We start from the raw sequence: 15,034 nt of genomic DNA, 5'->3' as shown, positions 1-15,034 counted from the left end.
TTTCTTCAAAGATCGAATAATTATAAACCAATATATACCCAATATTATTTCGGTATGTTGTCTCCACCAACAAACCTAAATAATCCATCTTATTATTCATATCACAAGTCTATTATTTTCTTTGTTTTACAGTGACTGTAGCCGCTGCTATGTTCCAGATTCTTTGGTTCTAATTAATATAATGACATCCTCATCGTTTATAGTAGTAAATAATATATACTTCAAACATAAAACACGCACTTGGATATTTCATGAACAGATGGTTTTACATGATGAAAAAAAGAACAGGTGGTATTACATTTTAAATTCCATATTCACATCTCTTTTTTTGAAGTTGTTAGCGTGTTATCAATCTTCTTAAACACGAGCGTTTTTATATATAGTATTTTAACGTGTTTATTTTAGCTTAAACAAATAATTTCATTTGATAATCAGAAGAAGGTGGTGGCGTGGGAAGTGGGGGGAACGATGAACAGATAGGGAGAGAGTCAAATAATGCCGTTGTGGACTTCTGTTTGTTTTTGTCAATTTCTTTCACGAGTTCATATAAATTTTACCGTTGTATAAATAGTTTTGGACACTTGATACGAGACAAGAACTTAAGAGAAGGAAGCGTGTGGAACTATTTTACATAGATTATAAGTAAGAAATTAAAAATTATGTTTAGTTGTCTAGTGCTTAATCACTATTGAAATCTAGTGTAACAAATGATTGATATACCAATATGTGAACTATACTATAAAACAACTATGCATGTAAGAACTTCATATAATAAAATAATTCTAGTAGGGTACCCTATTTTATTTTAGTATAAATGAATCGGGTGGGTACAATAATAGAGATTAAGTCATGAAGGTGGCTAATTAACCAATAAGGGGGTTTAAGTAAATAATTTGGTAATGTGTAAATATCATATAGTTGTCGAATCTTGTAAGTCAAATGTTATCTACCCTATAATATAATCTAATTGTTTTATGTAAATCGACCAACCTAGGACTCTTGGTTTGGTTACTAATCAATTTGCAATTTCACCTAAACAAATACCAGAAAATCAAATACATAAGAAAATGTGTCATTTTCAGTGTCTTTTAACCAATCCTTTTTTTTTTAATATTGAAATTTATAACCCCATGCTTTACATAACTGGTTCATGTCACATGTCAGAAAGATCCATGATTATTTTTTCAAAATTATTTGAAACTGAAATTTCCTTCAAAACTGAAAAAATAACTTTTTTTTTATTGAAGCTCGTTCACATGTCACTACGGTTACAACAAGGTCTACGTTTTGCCACAAATCATCTTATCAACTGTTCCTTGCACTAGTCATGTCCTGTTTCATCACGGCCTCTTGGAGCTGGAGCCGTTTGATTTTCCTGAGTTCAAGTATGCTTGGTGGCATTGGTTTAATGGAGCCATAGAGCTCAACAAGAGTGAAGAACTCTTGTTTCGAAAGACTTTTCTTCTGAACCAGTTTCTCTACCACCTCGTCCATGAGCGTCCGGTTCTTTTGGAGAATCTGGTGTATGCATTTTGTAAATCACACTTAAAACATAACCAATATAAAAAGGATACAAAGAAGTCAATTTAGATTTGCTCTTTACCTCTTTAGCACGGTCGTAACACATGTTCAATATCCGCAATGCCTCCACATCAATATCCTGCAAAATCAATCCAAGTAAATGTGATGATAATATTCGTTTCTAGACAATTCAAGATAAAGTGGTCTTACGTTGATTCGATCAGCCATCCAGAAGTTATTCAAGCCATGATGTTTCTCAGAGAGACCACCAAGAACCAGTGATCTAGCAGCTGACCTTGCGTTATCCGATGTTTCAGCCCATATGGTACTTAACTGGAACAAATCATTAGTAAAAAGATTCTTTAAGAAAGAAAAAGCATAAGGTCACATCTACTATGTTAAAGGAGATCATATTGGTCTCACCTGATCCTCACCGTACCATAGTTCATCTGCAGCACGAGGTGCTAGCTGAACAGTTATGTGATCCAACAGGGATTGTCGGCTGCATATAGTATAAACCACAAAGGAGACAAAGATCGTAAATACCCCATGCTTAATCAAGAAACCGAATATGTTTTTAATAAAGATACAGACCTAAGCATGCCTTCTTTGAATTTTATGTGATCCATCTTCACCCGGACATAACCCAATTCTCTACCAGCTCTAGGGTTGATTGTCAGCTGATCAAAGTCATTTTTAAATGTCAGTCAAAGACTAAGGGGGTTTGAAGGGGAAAAATAAAGATTTTAAGAAACATACAAATTCGATATTCTTGAGATCAGGAAAGTTCACTGCGACAACAGCCATAGCAGCTTCGTTTATAGCAACTTGTCTCCACGTCTCAGAGCTCCTATCTTTTCTATCTAACATTCCTCTTTCTTCTATTTGTGCCGCTTGAAGCAAATCATCTGTTGTTAACTGCATTACAGAGAATATATATGATCTCTTAGTCCTTTAATTGCTGATATCAAACTTCTTGACTTGTTATAAGCCTAAGCTAGCCCAATTCACACACACCACATACCAGAAACCAGATGCTACGTGATACTATCATTTGAACTCAAAACCATCCAAAGGCAGATACACATTTAAGTAACATGGACTTTAAAATAGAGATCCTACCTCAGTTCTTCCATCACGCATCATATTGATAGCCGCGATTTCAACGATATTAGCAAGCTCTGCTCCAACCATGCCGTCTGTCATGCTAGCAACTGCCATATAGTCCAAATCTTCAGCCATCGGCTTCTTACGAGCATGAACCTTAACAAACAAACCAAACGAAAGATATAGCTCTTTGACCGAAGGACAAACCCTTTACTTTACAGACACGAAGCCATTTACCTGTAGAATCTCCATACGTCCGATAAGACCAGGCTTAGGAATGAAGATTTTGCGGTCGAACCTTCCAGGCCTCACAAGCGCAGGATCTAGAATGTCTGGTCTATTTGTGGACGCGATGGTAATCACCTCTCCTCTTCCTTCAAAACCATCTAAAGAAACAAGGAGCTGACACAAACACAAAACCATTAAACATTTTTCATCCCATGGAAAAAACCTAAGAAGACAACAATAACACAATCTATAATGTCAGGAACCTGATTAAGAGTGGCATCCCTTTCTTGTCCTCCAGATCCCTTTATCAACCCACGCTCTCTTCCAACAGCATCCAACTCATCAATGAAAACCACAGATGGAGCCTGCAGTCAGATTATACCTAAAAATTAGCATCCAGTAACAGTAACAAACTGAATCCTAACTACACACCAAGAGGTATTGCTTTTATTAAGCTCCACGCTCAACACATGTGAGCAAAGTTAACAAGGACTTACATTGTCTCTAGCTTCCTGATACAACGCTCGTACACGAGAGGCACCAACACCAACATATATCTCAACAAACTGAGAAGCAGAGATAGAGAAGAAGTTCACTCCAGCTTCACCAGCTACAGCTTTCGCCAGTAACGTCTTCCCCACCCCAGGTGGCCCACATAATAGAATACCACCTGCAAACAGTTTCAAAGGTTATACTCCCTCCATAAAATTTTCGTTTCAAAATAAATATCGTTTTATAATTTCAATGCAAAATTTATAAACAACATTCTCCTATTTGTTTTTCTATTGGTTGAAATATGGTCAGGTGTATAGTTAATAGTGTTTTTATTTTGGAAATATGCAAAATTTAATGTTTTCTTAATCAATGTGTATAAACCTAAAACTAAAACGGAGGGAGTATAACATCCAACCTGGGATCTTGACACCTCTCCTCCTATACATCTCTCCATGAGTGAAAAACTTAACAATCTCCTCCAACTCAAGACGAATCTTCCCAAGCCCCGCAACATCCGTAAACTTCACATCCACACCCCTCTCAAGATACTCAGGCATCCTCCTATTCGACGACGCTCTCCTCACACGCGCCCCTGACTTCATAAACTGCTTCGCCATCTGCAGGTAAGGATTCTTCTCCCCACTCCCTCCTCCTTCCTCCTCCTCATCATCCAACTCAACCCCTTCCATCTCCCTCTCCAACTCCCTCATCTTCTTCCTCTCCTCCGCCTCCGCCTTCTCGATCTTCAACCTATCGTCGTAGTCCTTCTTCTGCTTCCTATAGTTCAACACAACCACGCGGTAAAAGATGTAGAAGAAGACTAATCCGAGAGCAGTCGCTACGTTCGAATCCTCGGCAAGTCTGGCCCACATAAGGCCCATGTCACGGTAGTTCCTCCTCGCTTCTACTAAAGACTCCTCGTACTTCTTCTTCCTGAGAGCTTTCCTCTTCTTCCTCTCTTGCATCTTCTTCTGCGCCTTGATGGCCTTCTCCATCTCCTCGCTCTCCTCGTTCATCCTCTCCATCTCCTCCTTCCTCTGCCTCTTGAAATCCTCCCTCATCCGCTTCAGCTCCGCGGCCCGTTTAGACTCCTTCTTGGGCTTGGCTAACGTCAGCATGTACGACGGGACTCTCCATAGGAACCCCAAGTAAGGAGATGGGACAGGTGGCTTCTTAACGGGAGGGGAGTAAGCGTTAACGCAAACTGAATCGATGTTTAACTCGTCCCATTGTTCCCAAAACCGTTTGTTACCGTCTATTGACGGAAGCACGGTTCTCAGCACGTGCGAGTCTTCTAAGACTATTAAGACGGGCTCTGGTTTTTGGCGTAGGGTTAAGGATTGAGGTTTGATGACGTGTTTGAGTTTGTTTTGGGATTTGAGGGTTAGAAGGTCGGTGTAGGGGATGCGTTTGGAGACTACGGGGAGGTCTTTGGACCAGGATTTGAGCTGTTCGGGTTTTAAGGCTTCTTGAGGCTTCTTGAGGGATCTCTTCTTCGTTGCGGCGGCGGCGGCGGCGAGGGAGGGTTGGGGAAGAGAGGCGGAGATTAGAGTGAGTGTGATTGGTATTGCGAGGAGATTGATTTTGGATTTTTCTTCGTCGTCGTCGTGGTGAGGATCGTTTGTGTTGTGGCATGAGATTGAGATTGAGGAGGGGTGTTTTCTAGGGTGGTTTGAGGGAGAGAGGAAGTGAGAGTGTGGAGATGGTGAATGTAGAGGGAAACGATAAGCCATTGGTGTTATTTGATTGAGGTGGAGACTTACATGAAGAAGAAGACGAAGTGGATTGCGATAAGCGAAGTGCGAGGAGATGGATTGAGCAACATTAAATCTCGGAAAAGAGCTTCGTATCTCATTCCTCAGGAGAGAGGATAGAAGATGCAGACAAACACATAACAGTGGTGGTATCAGTGGGCTTCTTGAAAGCGGCTTCTTGAAAGCCCAATAACAGAAAGTCAGGCCCATTTTCTTCTTAACACCAAAACTTGGAACATCAATATTTGATTCTGGTGTGTGTGTGTGTCTACTCTAAGTTACCTTCACGACTGTGTAGCCTTTGCTTTTTTTTTTTTTTTTATTATTGGTCAGTGATGATACAAAGGAGTTGATTCTGGTGTGTGTGTGTGTGTGAGTCTAGTCCCATTAAGTTGTTTCATGAGTGTGTATCATTTGTTTTTTTATTATTGGTTAGTGATGATACAAAAGATTTGATTCTGGTGTGTGTAAGTCCAGTCCCTTTAAGTTACCTTCATGACATTTGCTTTTTTAAAAAATTGGCCAGTGATGACACAAAGGAGATGATTCTAGTGTGTGTGTGTGTGTGAGTCTAGTCCCTTTAAGTTGTTTCATTAGTGTGTAGCTTGTTTTTTTTATTGGTTAGTGGTGATACAAAGAAGTTGAGTATGATGTGTGTGTGTGATTATATGACACAGTGGTTTCTGAGTTTTACTCTTTGTGATCGATCGGCATGATAAAATAGATTGTTACTTAAAAAAAAAAGCCCTAACTTGCGGTAAGAGTTGGTTTACTCTAGTGTTTTGTACCAATAAACAAGGATACTGGTCAAAGTTGTAGGATAATAGCAACTTTGTTTTGTTGAAAACTGACCAATGTTATTGGAATATATGGTATACATAGCAAACCAACTCATATCGCAAGTTAGGGCATTTTTGGGCTTAATTTTCCTCTTTCAACGCAGCAAATGTACAAGTGTCTTTTCTTCTTCTTCTCCAAAACTTTGTAGTGCAGTGGATGGTTTCATAGCAATTCTTGGAGAATTAACAAGGAGCAAGGCATCACAGTTAAGAGATAAAAGCTATGTATATACGTTTGGGTATCCATTCGAACTCGGTATGAATTTTTATGAATATTTGTAAGTTTTGTTTGATTCGGTTTGAATTTTTTAGGGTGCTTTTGAATAACTTAATATATTTTTTTGAGGCAAATTTTATCGTTTATTTGTGACTCGGTCAACAAAATTGAAAAACTTTGGAATTGGAAGATTCGCTGACATCGATGGAAACAAACAAATTCCAAAAGAAAAAAACATAACAACACATGAGTATTGTATGATGATAAAACATCAGAGATGTAGGAAACAAAAAGAACAGGAATGTTAATCAGTAATAATTCTCTAGATCAGTTGCGGGAGAGATGGAGAACGTCGAGAATAGAAGAAGCGGCGAGGAGGAGGAACGCGAGCAAGGCGAAGACGACGGAGATTGCGAGATGGTCACAGAAGAAACCTAGAGATTTGCAGAAATTGGGAAGAGGCATGTGTCTGATTCCTGTTCTGTTCATATTCGTCACTCCCAAAGCCGCTGATCCTCCACTCACCATCGCGTATCCCAATATCTGATCCGCAGCGAAGCAAAACCATGCTTGTGTTCTTGTCGGAATCACCGGAGATCTTCTCATTAGCCTGGTCCCGCTCAAAATCAGTTGCAGCAATGAGTAAATAACCGTTGCTGATGAAACCGCCACTAGATAACTGTAATATTAACGAACACTCGTGATTTTTACAGTCAGTTATATTATGTAACGTATCGTGTGTGTGATTATGAAAGTGGCTTACATGAGGGAATCTGAGAGAGACCAGACGGCGTGGAGCTGAAACTCGAAACCGTAGAGACTGGTCATGCTAGTCTCACGAGCTGTCACCATTAACGACACAGCCGCCGCGGATGCGGCCATGCACATGGCTCGTAACACAAACATTGCCACGTCATTGCGTTTGCCGCCGTGACGGTTAACCTCGCCGTATGTGGTGGCTGTGGTAATCACATCGCGGATATCAAGCTTCGTGACTTCCACAGTTTGAGAGTTTTGTTTGTGTTCTGTTGCTTTCGCCATTGCGTCTTTGTAGAGTCAAAACTACTAGTAAAGGGGGAATATAAACACGCATGCTGCTGGATACGTGGCGGGTTTACACTGGAAGTTCAAAACGCTACCCGTGAGGCTTCTCAGGTTCCCATGTAATCAGTGTCTTTTCAAGTTTTCTCAGTGGTGGTCGCTCTGCACGAGGCATGACCAGTGTGTACTCTCAAATACAAACAAAAATTTAAACTGCTAAAAATGATTTTTTTTTTAAAATATCGGATTTATACCAGTTATAGCTGTCGTCAATACAAAGACACAATTTGAATTTTTGATCACGCTCTGAATTTACCTAAGCACTCATTTTGCTCACAAAAACATGAAATATCTGTGGATGGGAAGTTATCACTGGTGAAATGCCAATTTCGAAGGAGAGCAGGCCTTAAACACCGAACATCAGGTCGACGAACTTTGAGACCATCGACTTTGATGGAACGGCCATGGCACCTCCATTTGGTTGAGGGGAGAAGGCGCTTCCGTTTTGCAAGTAGTGAGGACGAGAGGAGGCCCCCCTAGCTGCGTTGAACTCGGTGTCTCTGGTGGATGATGGTGGAGGTAAAGGCATGAATCCTTGGTTGTTCAGTCTTTCGTTTAAAGCTTGTCTCTGTATCGGGTCTACTGGCTTTACACCTACTATTACCACTCCGTTTATCATCATCCCGGTTTTGCTCAGGGCCTTCTGTGCGTCAGACCGGTTCTGCAGCATCAAACACACACACCATTGTTTCATTTTTTAGTTTGATTCATTCAGAAGGTTATCGTGATGAATAAAAAGGCCAGAAGAGAAGAAGAGTAACCTGGTAGAGAATGTGCATCCAGTTGGCATTCCTTGGACCCGGAACATGTTTCACGATCATACCACACTTTTCAAACTCTCTTAGTACCAAATTTGTATCACTTGGAGGAAACCTGAAACCAGTTACTTATTATGATCAGTTCTTAAGATCGAAAAAGTTGGAGACACACACAAAATAACGAACTTTATAACACTACCACAATACAGAGTTATCATCCATGTAAAGAGTCAGAATTCACAATGCCCAAAAGTAAAATCACAATCAAAGGCTGAGCCATATATGAGCAATGAATAGCATAAACTATGTACCTGGTGCACCTAGAGTTGCATAGACACTTAAATGTTGACAAACAAAGGGCGTAAACAACAACAGTTAAATGAGCAGTTCTCTAAGATCGAAAACATGGTCACAAGAAGGTACTTGATAACACTACCAATACACCACTTATCAACCATGCACCTAGAGATCAGTTCTTAAGATCGGAAAAGTGGGAGACAAAAACAAAACAAGCCCTTAATAACACTACCCCTGTACCATTATTCATGTAAAGAGTCAGAAATCACAATGCTCAAAAGTAAATCAAAGGCTGAGCCATATCTGATAGCATAAACTACATACCTACAGTTACATAGACAGATGAGGGTTGACAAATAAAGAGCGTAAACAATAACAGTTACTATAAGTAGTTCTCTAAGACCGAAGACATGGGAGACAGACAGAAATAAAGAGTAATGAAAACTTGAATGGACTTACCCATAGACAGTGACCCACTCTTCCTCCTGAACATTCCCTGTGGGTATAACCTGCCTCTGAACCTCAGGCCTAGCAACTTCCCTCGGTGGCGGAAGAGTAACCAAAGCACCTGGCTGAACCACCCCTTCAACAGGAGACCCCTTCCCTTTATCCTCCTGCTCCGCACTACTCCCACCTCCCTTCGACTGCGACCACCAACTCGGACTCCCGGAAACCTGCTGACTCTGCTGCTGCCCACTCAGCAGCGAAAAAGACGGACTCGCTTCCAACTTCCCTTTACCGGGAGTCACAACGTTCTTCCCAGAGCTCTGGAAAGGCGTCCGTCTCTCGGATTTGACATCCGGAGACGCTGAGTAGTCTGCAATGCCAGACTCCGGAGAGAAATCAGACCGGTCATCGAGAGTATACATCGGAGGCGGCGGAAGATCGGAGCCTCCGAGATTCTCACGCCATAGTGCAGATACAGCAGCTGCTTGCCCCGGGGTTGAGAACTTTCCGCGGCGCGCTGAGACGGGAGAAGCTAAATCTTGAAAGAGGAGAGATTGCCTCCCTGTTTTAGGAGTCCTGTGAGCACTCATGATGACTAGTGAACAGAGTCTTCTTTAACTATCTCTCCCTGCAAAGGCAACAAATTGGTGAACAAAAACTCATCAACAGCAACTCTAATCCACGCCGTTAGATCAAAAACTTCAAAGCTCAAGTGTTCGTTACAAACTAAAGCTATCATAAAGAGAAGAAATCGAAGAAGTGGAACGAAATGATCTAAAGTTAGCGACTGAGAAGGCAGTGAGATTCACGCTAATCATTCGAAAACGATAACGAATAAGAACAATCATACTATTGGACAGATCGATAGAGAGAGAATTAGATATACCTGAAGATGCAGACGGCGGTTTTTCGAGTTTTCCGATCTGGGAATCCCGGAGAAGCTCAGCTCAGCTCAGCTCGAGAGCTTTAGAAGGAGCGGAGGGAAGGAAATAAAACCCTAGAAGAATAGAACCAACAATCTAATAAAAACGCAAAATAGAGATAACTAAAAAAAATATTCAAGAGATTTACGAAAATAGCCTCTCGTTTAAACAACAGGGAACAGGCGCCGAATCTTATGTGGGCTACAAATGGGCCTAGTTGAGAGTAGTCGGCCCATAAGTTTCTATAAATTAAAATTGTAAGGTAATAATAAACTAAGCCTAAATCCTCAATCCATCATCATTCATCATCATGATGGAAACTGGTAGTTTCTATTGATGCTTATCTTTGGTTTTGTGCAAAACCCAGAACGACAACGTTTTATACGATTGCGAGACTTGGCACGCTCTCCGCGTGAGAAGGCTAGGCTTTTGAAATTTCCCTTAGCGGCGCGCGATTTGCTGCTACGCGACAATCTCACACACACACATCCATCTTTTTGCTCTCCCAACGCCACAGCGCCCTCTCTTCTCGTTCAGTTTCGTCGTCAGAATATGGAGACTTTACTGGCGAATTGTGTGGAGAAAAACCTTACCCAGTTCATGTTCTCCAATGCGATCTTCCTTTGCGAACGTCTCCTCGCCCAATTCCCCTCTGAGGTTTCGAATCCTTCTCTCTCAATTTTCCAATTTCAGTTTCTCCTGTGATTGATTTTTTTTTTTTTAACTAGAGATCATTTGTCTGATCCGATCTTCTATCTTCGTCTTTTCTTATTTTGTGTGTTTTTAATTCGTTTTCTGGATTCGAGATTTTCGAATTCTGGGCTTTGTTTACAAATATCACATCGATTGGTTATTACTTGTGCCTGTGAATGTGATGGTGATCAACATGATGCAGGTGAACCTGCAATTGTTAGCTAGGTGTTACTTAAGTAACAGCCAACCTTATAGCGCTTATTACATCCTCAAAGGTACACTTACTACATTCTCCCCCCCCACACACTGTGTAACATCTCTTTTGAAATACTAATTTTATTTATTTATTTCACATTGTGATATTAAGGTTCAAAAACGCCTGAATCTCGGTATCTCTTTGCATTCTCATGCTTTAAGTTGGATCTCCTTGGAGAGGCTGAATCAGCATTGTTATCAACTGAACAAGTACTTTATTACTTCTCTCTATGAGCATTTTACATGGCAAGTGCTAACTAGTATACTCTGAACATGCAGGTTCCTGGTGGTGCAGCTGGGCATTATCTTCTTGGTCTTATCTATAGGTTTCTCCTGAGGGCTATTTTACTTTCCAAGTTTCTATATGATACATATTGTTGGCTCTCGCATGGTTTAATGTTTAGTACTTCACTATCTTTGTATACTGCTGCTTATTAACTCGTTGCGTCTCTTATTACCAAATGAAGTTCTTTTGATGTGTGTTACTCTCTGTTACATGCTACCAGATATGCGGGGAGGAAGAATAGTTCGATACAACAGTTTAGGATGGCATTGTCATGTGATCCATTGTGTTGGGAAGCATATGCAGAACTTTGTAGTTTAGGTATGTGAAAGCTCTCTATGACTTTTGTTAGTTTATTTTTATTTCTGGTAATTCGAATCTGGGACAGTAGATTTATTTATTCTGCCATTACCTTATCAGGTGCTGCTGGAGATGCCTCAGTAGTTTTTGGCAACGTCGCTGCCCAGCGTCTTCAGAAAACTAACGTCTCACAAAGAATAAACTTCTCAGAAGGAGAAAGCAGGGACCAGCTTATAGATTCCGACAAGGCGTCAAAAGATACCAGTGTATGGCAAACAGAACATGTTTCAGGAGAGAACCAACAAGATCTGAAAGTCAAGCAGCTTGGAGCAGAGATTCTGCCAGATAGTGACAAGCAATGTAACGGTAGTTCTCATACAAATGGATGGGACCTGAAAACACCTTCTCCAGTGCTTACACAGGTGATATATTTAAATCAAGCTATATTAAAAACGCATTAGTTAATGGATGTTACTAGCTCAAAATTCTCAGTTTTCTGATTGTAAGTACTATATTTCCTTGATGAGGTAATGAGAAGTTTATTATCTGATTTCTTATCTCTAAGTATCCATATCGTTCAGGTATTGGATGCTCCACCGCCAATGCTCTATAAGAATATGCGTCGTCCAGAAGTGGAAGGATTGATGTATGTACATGGAGAGTCTCGAAGAAAGTTTGTTAGTGAAGAAGAGTCATCAGAGGTTGTCTATCTGCAATAAGCTTTCTGTGCATATATATTTGATATAGAGCTTTTCCACCTGGTTTCTTCTTCCAGCTCTACGGCTGGAACAAACTGGTTGTGTTATTACAGTGACAATCTAATGATACTTGATTTATTGGTCTTAATCTCCCCCATCATCTATCTTGAAGGCTCCAGAAGAATCTGGGCGTCGCCGGAGTGCCAGAATAGCAGCAAGGAGAAAGATTCCTCTGTTTCACTCATATGGAAAAGATTCCCATGTGTTACATCATTCACCTTCCGAGTCAAACGGTGTACCTTCTCTTTCCTCGATGATTGGAAAATGCAGAATCCAAAGCAGCAAGGAAGGTGATGTTTCCTTCTATTATTTTTCTTTCTGTCCTCTAAACCTGGCTATAGAGTATCATTCTCGGAAGAAATTTTGAGGAAAGAGCGAGATCTCTGGTACTAAGACTTAGAACATATGTATGTTTCGGGTTCTTGATACCCTTACTGTAAATGATGCAGCAATGACATCAGGCCAGTCTATAGGCGACACTGGAAGCTCTGTTGATGATGAGCAAAACTCAAACCCTCGTGGATCTTCCCCGAATCCTTTCAGTCTCATGTCTGGAATTTCAGAAGTGCTAAACCTTCTGAAAATTCTTGGAGATGGCCACAGGCATTTACTTATGTACAACTGTCAGGTACTGTTTCAAGAAAATGTACCTACGTGGTTTATATTCTTCAACTTGAATTCTCTGCCTAAGGGTTAAACTATTGATGCCAATGCCAAAGCTGAAAACACTGGCTACTACTGCAGGAAGCTTTGTTGGTATATCAAAAGCTATCTGAGAAACAATACAATACACACTGGGTTCTCATGCAGGTATACAAAAATGACTGGATATTTCTGTGTGTTATATTGGAAATTTAAGTCAGCTTGAAGTGAACATATTAGTTCATTAACACCTGTTTTTCTAATTTCATTTTGTTGGTTTTTTATTCGCACACTAAAAGACATGAGATACGTTTTGACATAGGTTGGAAAAGCATATGTTGAGCTACAAGACTACTTCAACGCTGACTCTGTCTTTACTCTCGCTCATCAAAAGTCTCCTTATGCTTTGGAAGGAATGGATACGTACTCCACTGTTCTTTATGTGAGCTGTTTTTATCAGTATCTTCAAGTTTTCTGCTAATAATGATAAACATTTATCCAATTATGTTGACTCTCAACGTTGTCCTGTTGCGATACCACCACTCAGAGCTTGATTTTAGAACAACCTGCAAGAACTTCTTAGTTGATGTTTTATTCTTAGTGGTTTCGTGTCTTTGTTTCTGAAGCACCTGAAAGAAGAGATGAGGCTGGGCTATCTGGCTCAGGAGCTGATTGCAGTTGACCGCCTATCCCCAGAATCCTGGTATCCTTCTTAGAATCTTCATTAACTCTTCTAGCTTAGTTTTGAGAAACCTACATGATCAATCACATACGTCTGAGTACAGGCTTTGACCACCAACCGTAAAAAGACACCAGCTTGTTTCAAAACTTGAAACTTCAGAGTTTTTTCTTTTGGCTTTATTCCTCTGTATTGACTGTGTTAGCAATGCGAATCGTAGGTGTGCTTCAGGGAACTACTACAGTTTGCGCAAAGATCACGAAGCTGCTCTTAAGATGTTTCGGAGAGCTATCCAACTGAACGATAGATTCACCTATGCACATACTCTTTGTGGTCACGAGTAACAATTCTTTGATGCCTTTCTTTGTTCTCACTCTTGCTATTTTAACCAAACATGTACAGTAACACCATACGGTTGCTTCACAGGCTTGCTGCATTAGAAGACTTTGAGGAGGCAGAGAAATGCTACCGGAAGGCACTGAGCATAGACACAAGACACTACAATGCATGGTACGGTCTTGGAATGACATACCTTCATCAGGAGAAATTCGAGTTTGCGCAGCATCAATTTCAAGTAGCTCTCCAAATAAACCCAAGATCTTCAGTCATCATGTGTTACTTTGGAATCGCGTTGCATGAGTCAAAGGTTGGAATATACTACTCTTTATGACATTGTGATGTTCTGATTTTGCTGTGAAGTTTAAGCTTATTAGATAAAAGATAAGACACAGATAATATATTAAGGTTTAAGTAATGTTTTTGCAGAGGAACGATGAAGCGTTGAAGATGATGGAGAAGGCTATAGTTGCTGATGCTAGGAATCCACTCTCGAAGTACTTTAAGGCTAACATATTGGCTGACCTCGGTGATTATCACAGAGCCCTGGAAGTTTTGGAAGAGCTCAAAGATTCTGCTCCTCATGAGAGCAGTGTCCATGCGTTGCTTGGCAAAATCTACAAACAAGTAAAGCTATACGACAAGGCCGTGTTAAATTTCGGCTCTGCGTTGGATTTAAACCCGTCTCCATCTGATACTGTCAAAATCAAGGTTATCCCTTCACTATATTGCTGAAAGTTATTGTCACATTTTCGGTTTAGGGTTTAATAGAAGTTTCTTTATTGTGACTACAGGCTTGCATGGAGAGGTTAACAGTACCAAACGAGTTGGAGACAGAGGAGGATCTCTAGAATCATTGTGCAGGTATAAAATACATATACACACCCAATTATGTTTCTCGTATAACCCAAAGTCTTCTTTATTCGATTAGTCTTGTGATAGGAATATTCCTAAAACTTTGCTAATTTCACTTACTGGTTAAGCAATAAGGGGTAATTTTAGAGATATGTATAAAGTTGGGTTGTTGAACTAAACTTGTCTTTCTTCTTTGCCTAAAATTTTTGGTACTCTTTACACCAATTGTAACTATCTGGTGAAGGATTTAAACCTTTAAGACGAACTAAAAGTAAGTGTAAAGAGTTAGAAGACAAAAAGGTTTAGCCACAGTGGCAATATAATATATAGTTTTTATTCAACTCCTACAAGAAAGTAAAATGTTTTTTAAAAGATGCAGTTCTAAAGCGATATACTAGAAGACCATGTAATTATACAACCCAACTTGTTTAACTTTGTATGTATGTTAATTTATTTTATATAGCACAATCACGACCGAATATCCATATGTAGATGGCTTTTATTCATAGTGCAATCTAAAGTACAACAAAAGTTGATAAAAAAATC

The 15,034-nt window shown here is 40.1% G+C and overlaps 4 protein-coding genes across 4 annotated transcripts; 1 reads left to right on the top strand and 3 right to left on the bottom strand.

Annotated features, from left to right (window-relative positions):
- Positions 1-1,211: 1,211 nt before the first annotated feature.
- Positions 1,212-5,237, bottom strand: LOC103869837 (probable inactive ATP-dependent zinc metalloprotease FTSHI 2, chloroplastic). Its single transcript, XM_009147905.3, has 11 exons — positions 3,767-5,237; positions 3,354-3,526; positions 3,120-3,221; positions 2,866-3,030; positions 2,644-2,784; positions 2,281-2,439; positions 2,116-2,201; positions 1,945-2,023; positions 1,732-1,854; positions 1,604-1,660; positions 1,212-1,518 (listed from the first exon to the last, which is right to left on the bottom strand). Exons 1-11 carry the CDS (start codon positions 5,082-5,084, stop codon positions 1,306-1,308), a joined length of 2,616 nt encoding a protein of 871 aa, XP_009146153.1. The 5' UTR covers positions 5,085-5,237; the 3' UTR covers positions 1,212-1,305.
- A 285-nt stretch (positions 5,238-5,522) lies between these two features.
- On the bottom strand, positions 5,523-7,259 carry LOC103869836 (CASP-like protein 3A1). The gene is made up of 2 exons (XM_009147903.3): positions 6,925-7,259; positions 5,523-6,840 (listed from the first exon to the last, which is right to left on the bottom strand). Exons 1-2 carry the CDS (start codon positions 7,200-7,202, stop codon positions 6,489-6,491), a joined length of 630 nt encoding a protein of 209 aa, XP_009146151.1. The 5' UTR covers positions 7,203-7,259; the 3' UTR covers positions 5,523-6,488.
- A 150-nt stretch (positions 7,260-7,409) lies between these two features.
- On the bottom strand, positions 7,410-9,807 carry LOC103869835 (nuclear pore complex protein NUP35). The gene is made up of 4 exons (XM_009147902.3): positions 9,651-9,807; positions 8,777-9,392; positions 8,024-8,135; positions 7,410-7,923 (listed from the first exon to the last, which is right to left on the bottom strand). The coding sequence occupies exons 2-4, from the start codon at positions 9,352-9,354 to the stop codon at positions 7,609-7,611; spliced, it is 1,005 nt and encodes a 334-aa protein (XP_009146150.1). The 5' UTR covers positions 9,355-9,392; positions 9,651-9,807; the 3' UTR covers positions 7,410-7,608.
- Positions 9,808-9,981: 174 nt separating this feature from the next.
- On the top strand, positions 9,982-14,667 carry LOC103869834 (cell division cycle protein 27 homolog A). The gene is made up of 16 exons (XM_009147901.3): positions 9,982-10,344; positions 10,583-10,655; positions 10,748-10,845; positions 10,915-10,961; positions 11,142-11,239; positions 11,339-11,640; positions 11,800-11,919; positions 12,089-12,266; positions 12,426-12,604; positions 12,721-12,786; positions 12,941-13,060; positions 13,245-13,321; positions 13,518-13,637; positions 13,724-13,943; positions 14,063-14,344; positions 14,428-14,667. Exons 1-16 carry the CDS (start codon positions 10,024-10,026, stop codon positions 14,482-14,484), a joined length of 2,358 nt encoding a protein of 785 aa, XP_009146149.2. The 5' UTR covers positions 9,982-10,023; the 3' UTR covers positions 14,485-14,667.
- The last annotated feature ends 367 nt before the right edge of the window (positions 14,668-15,034 follow it).

The sequence above is a fragment of the Brassica rapa genome, chromosome A05 (assembly GCF_000309985.2).
Source record: "Brassica rapa cultivar Chiifu-401-42 chromosome A05, CAAS_Brap_v3.01, whole genome shotgun sequence".
NCBI lineage: Eukaryota > Viridiplantae > Streptophyta > Magnoliopsida > Brassicales > Brassicaceae > Brassica > Brassica rapa.
This window is presented reverse-complemented; position numbering and strand designations above follow the sequence as displayed.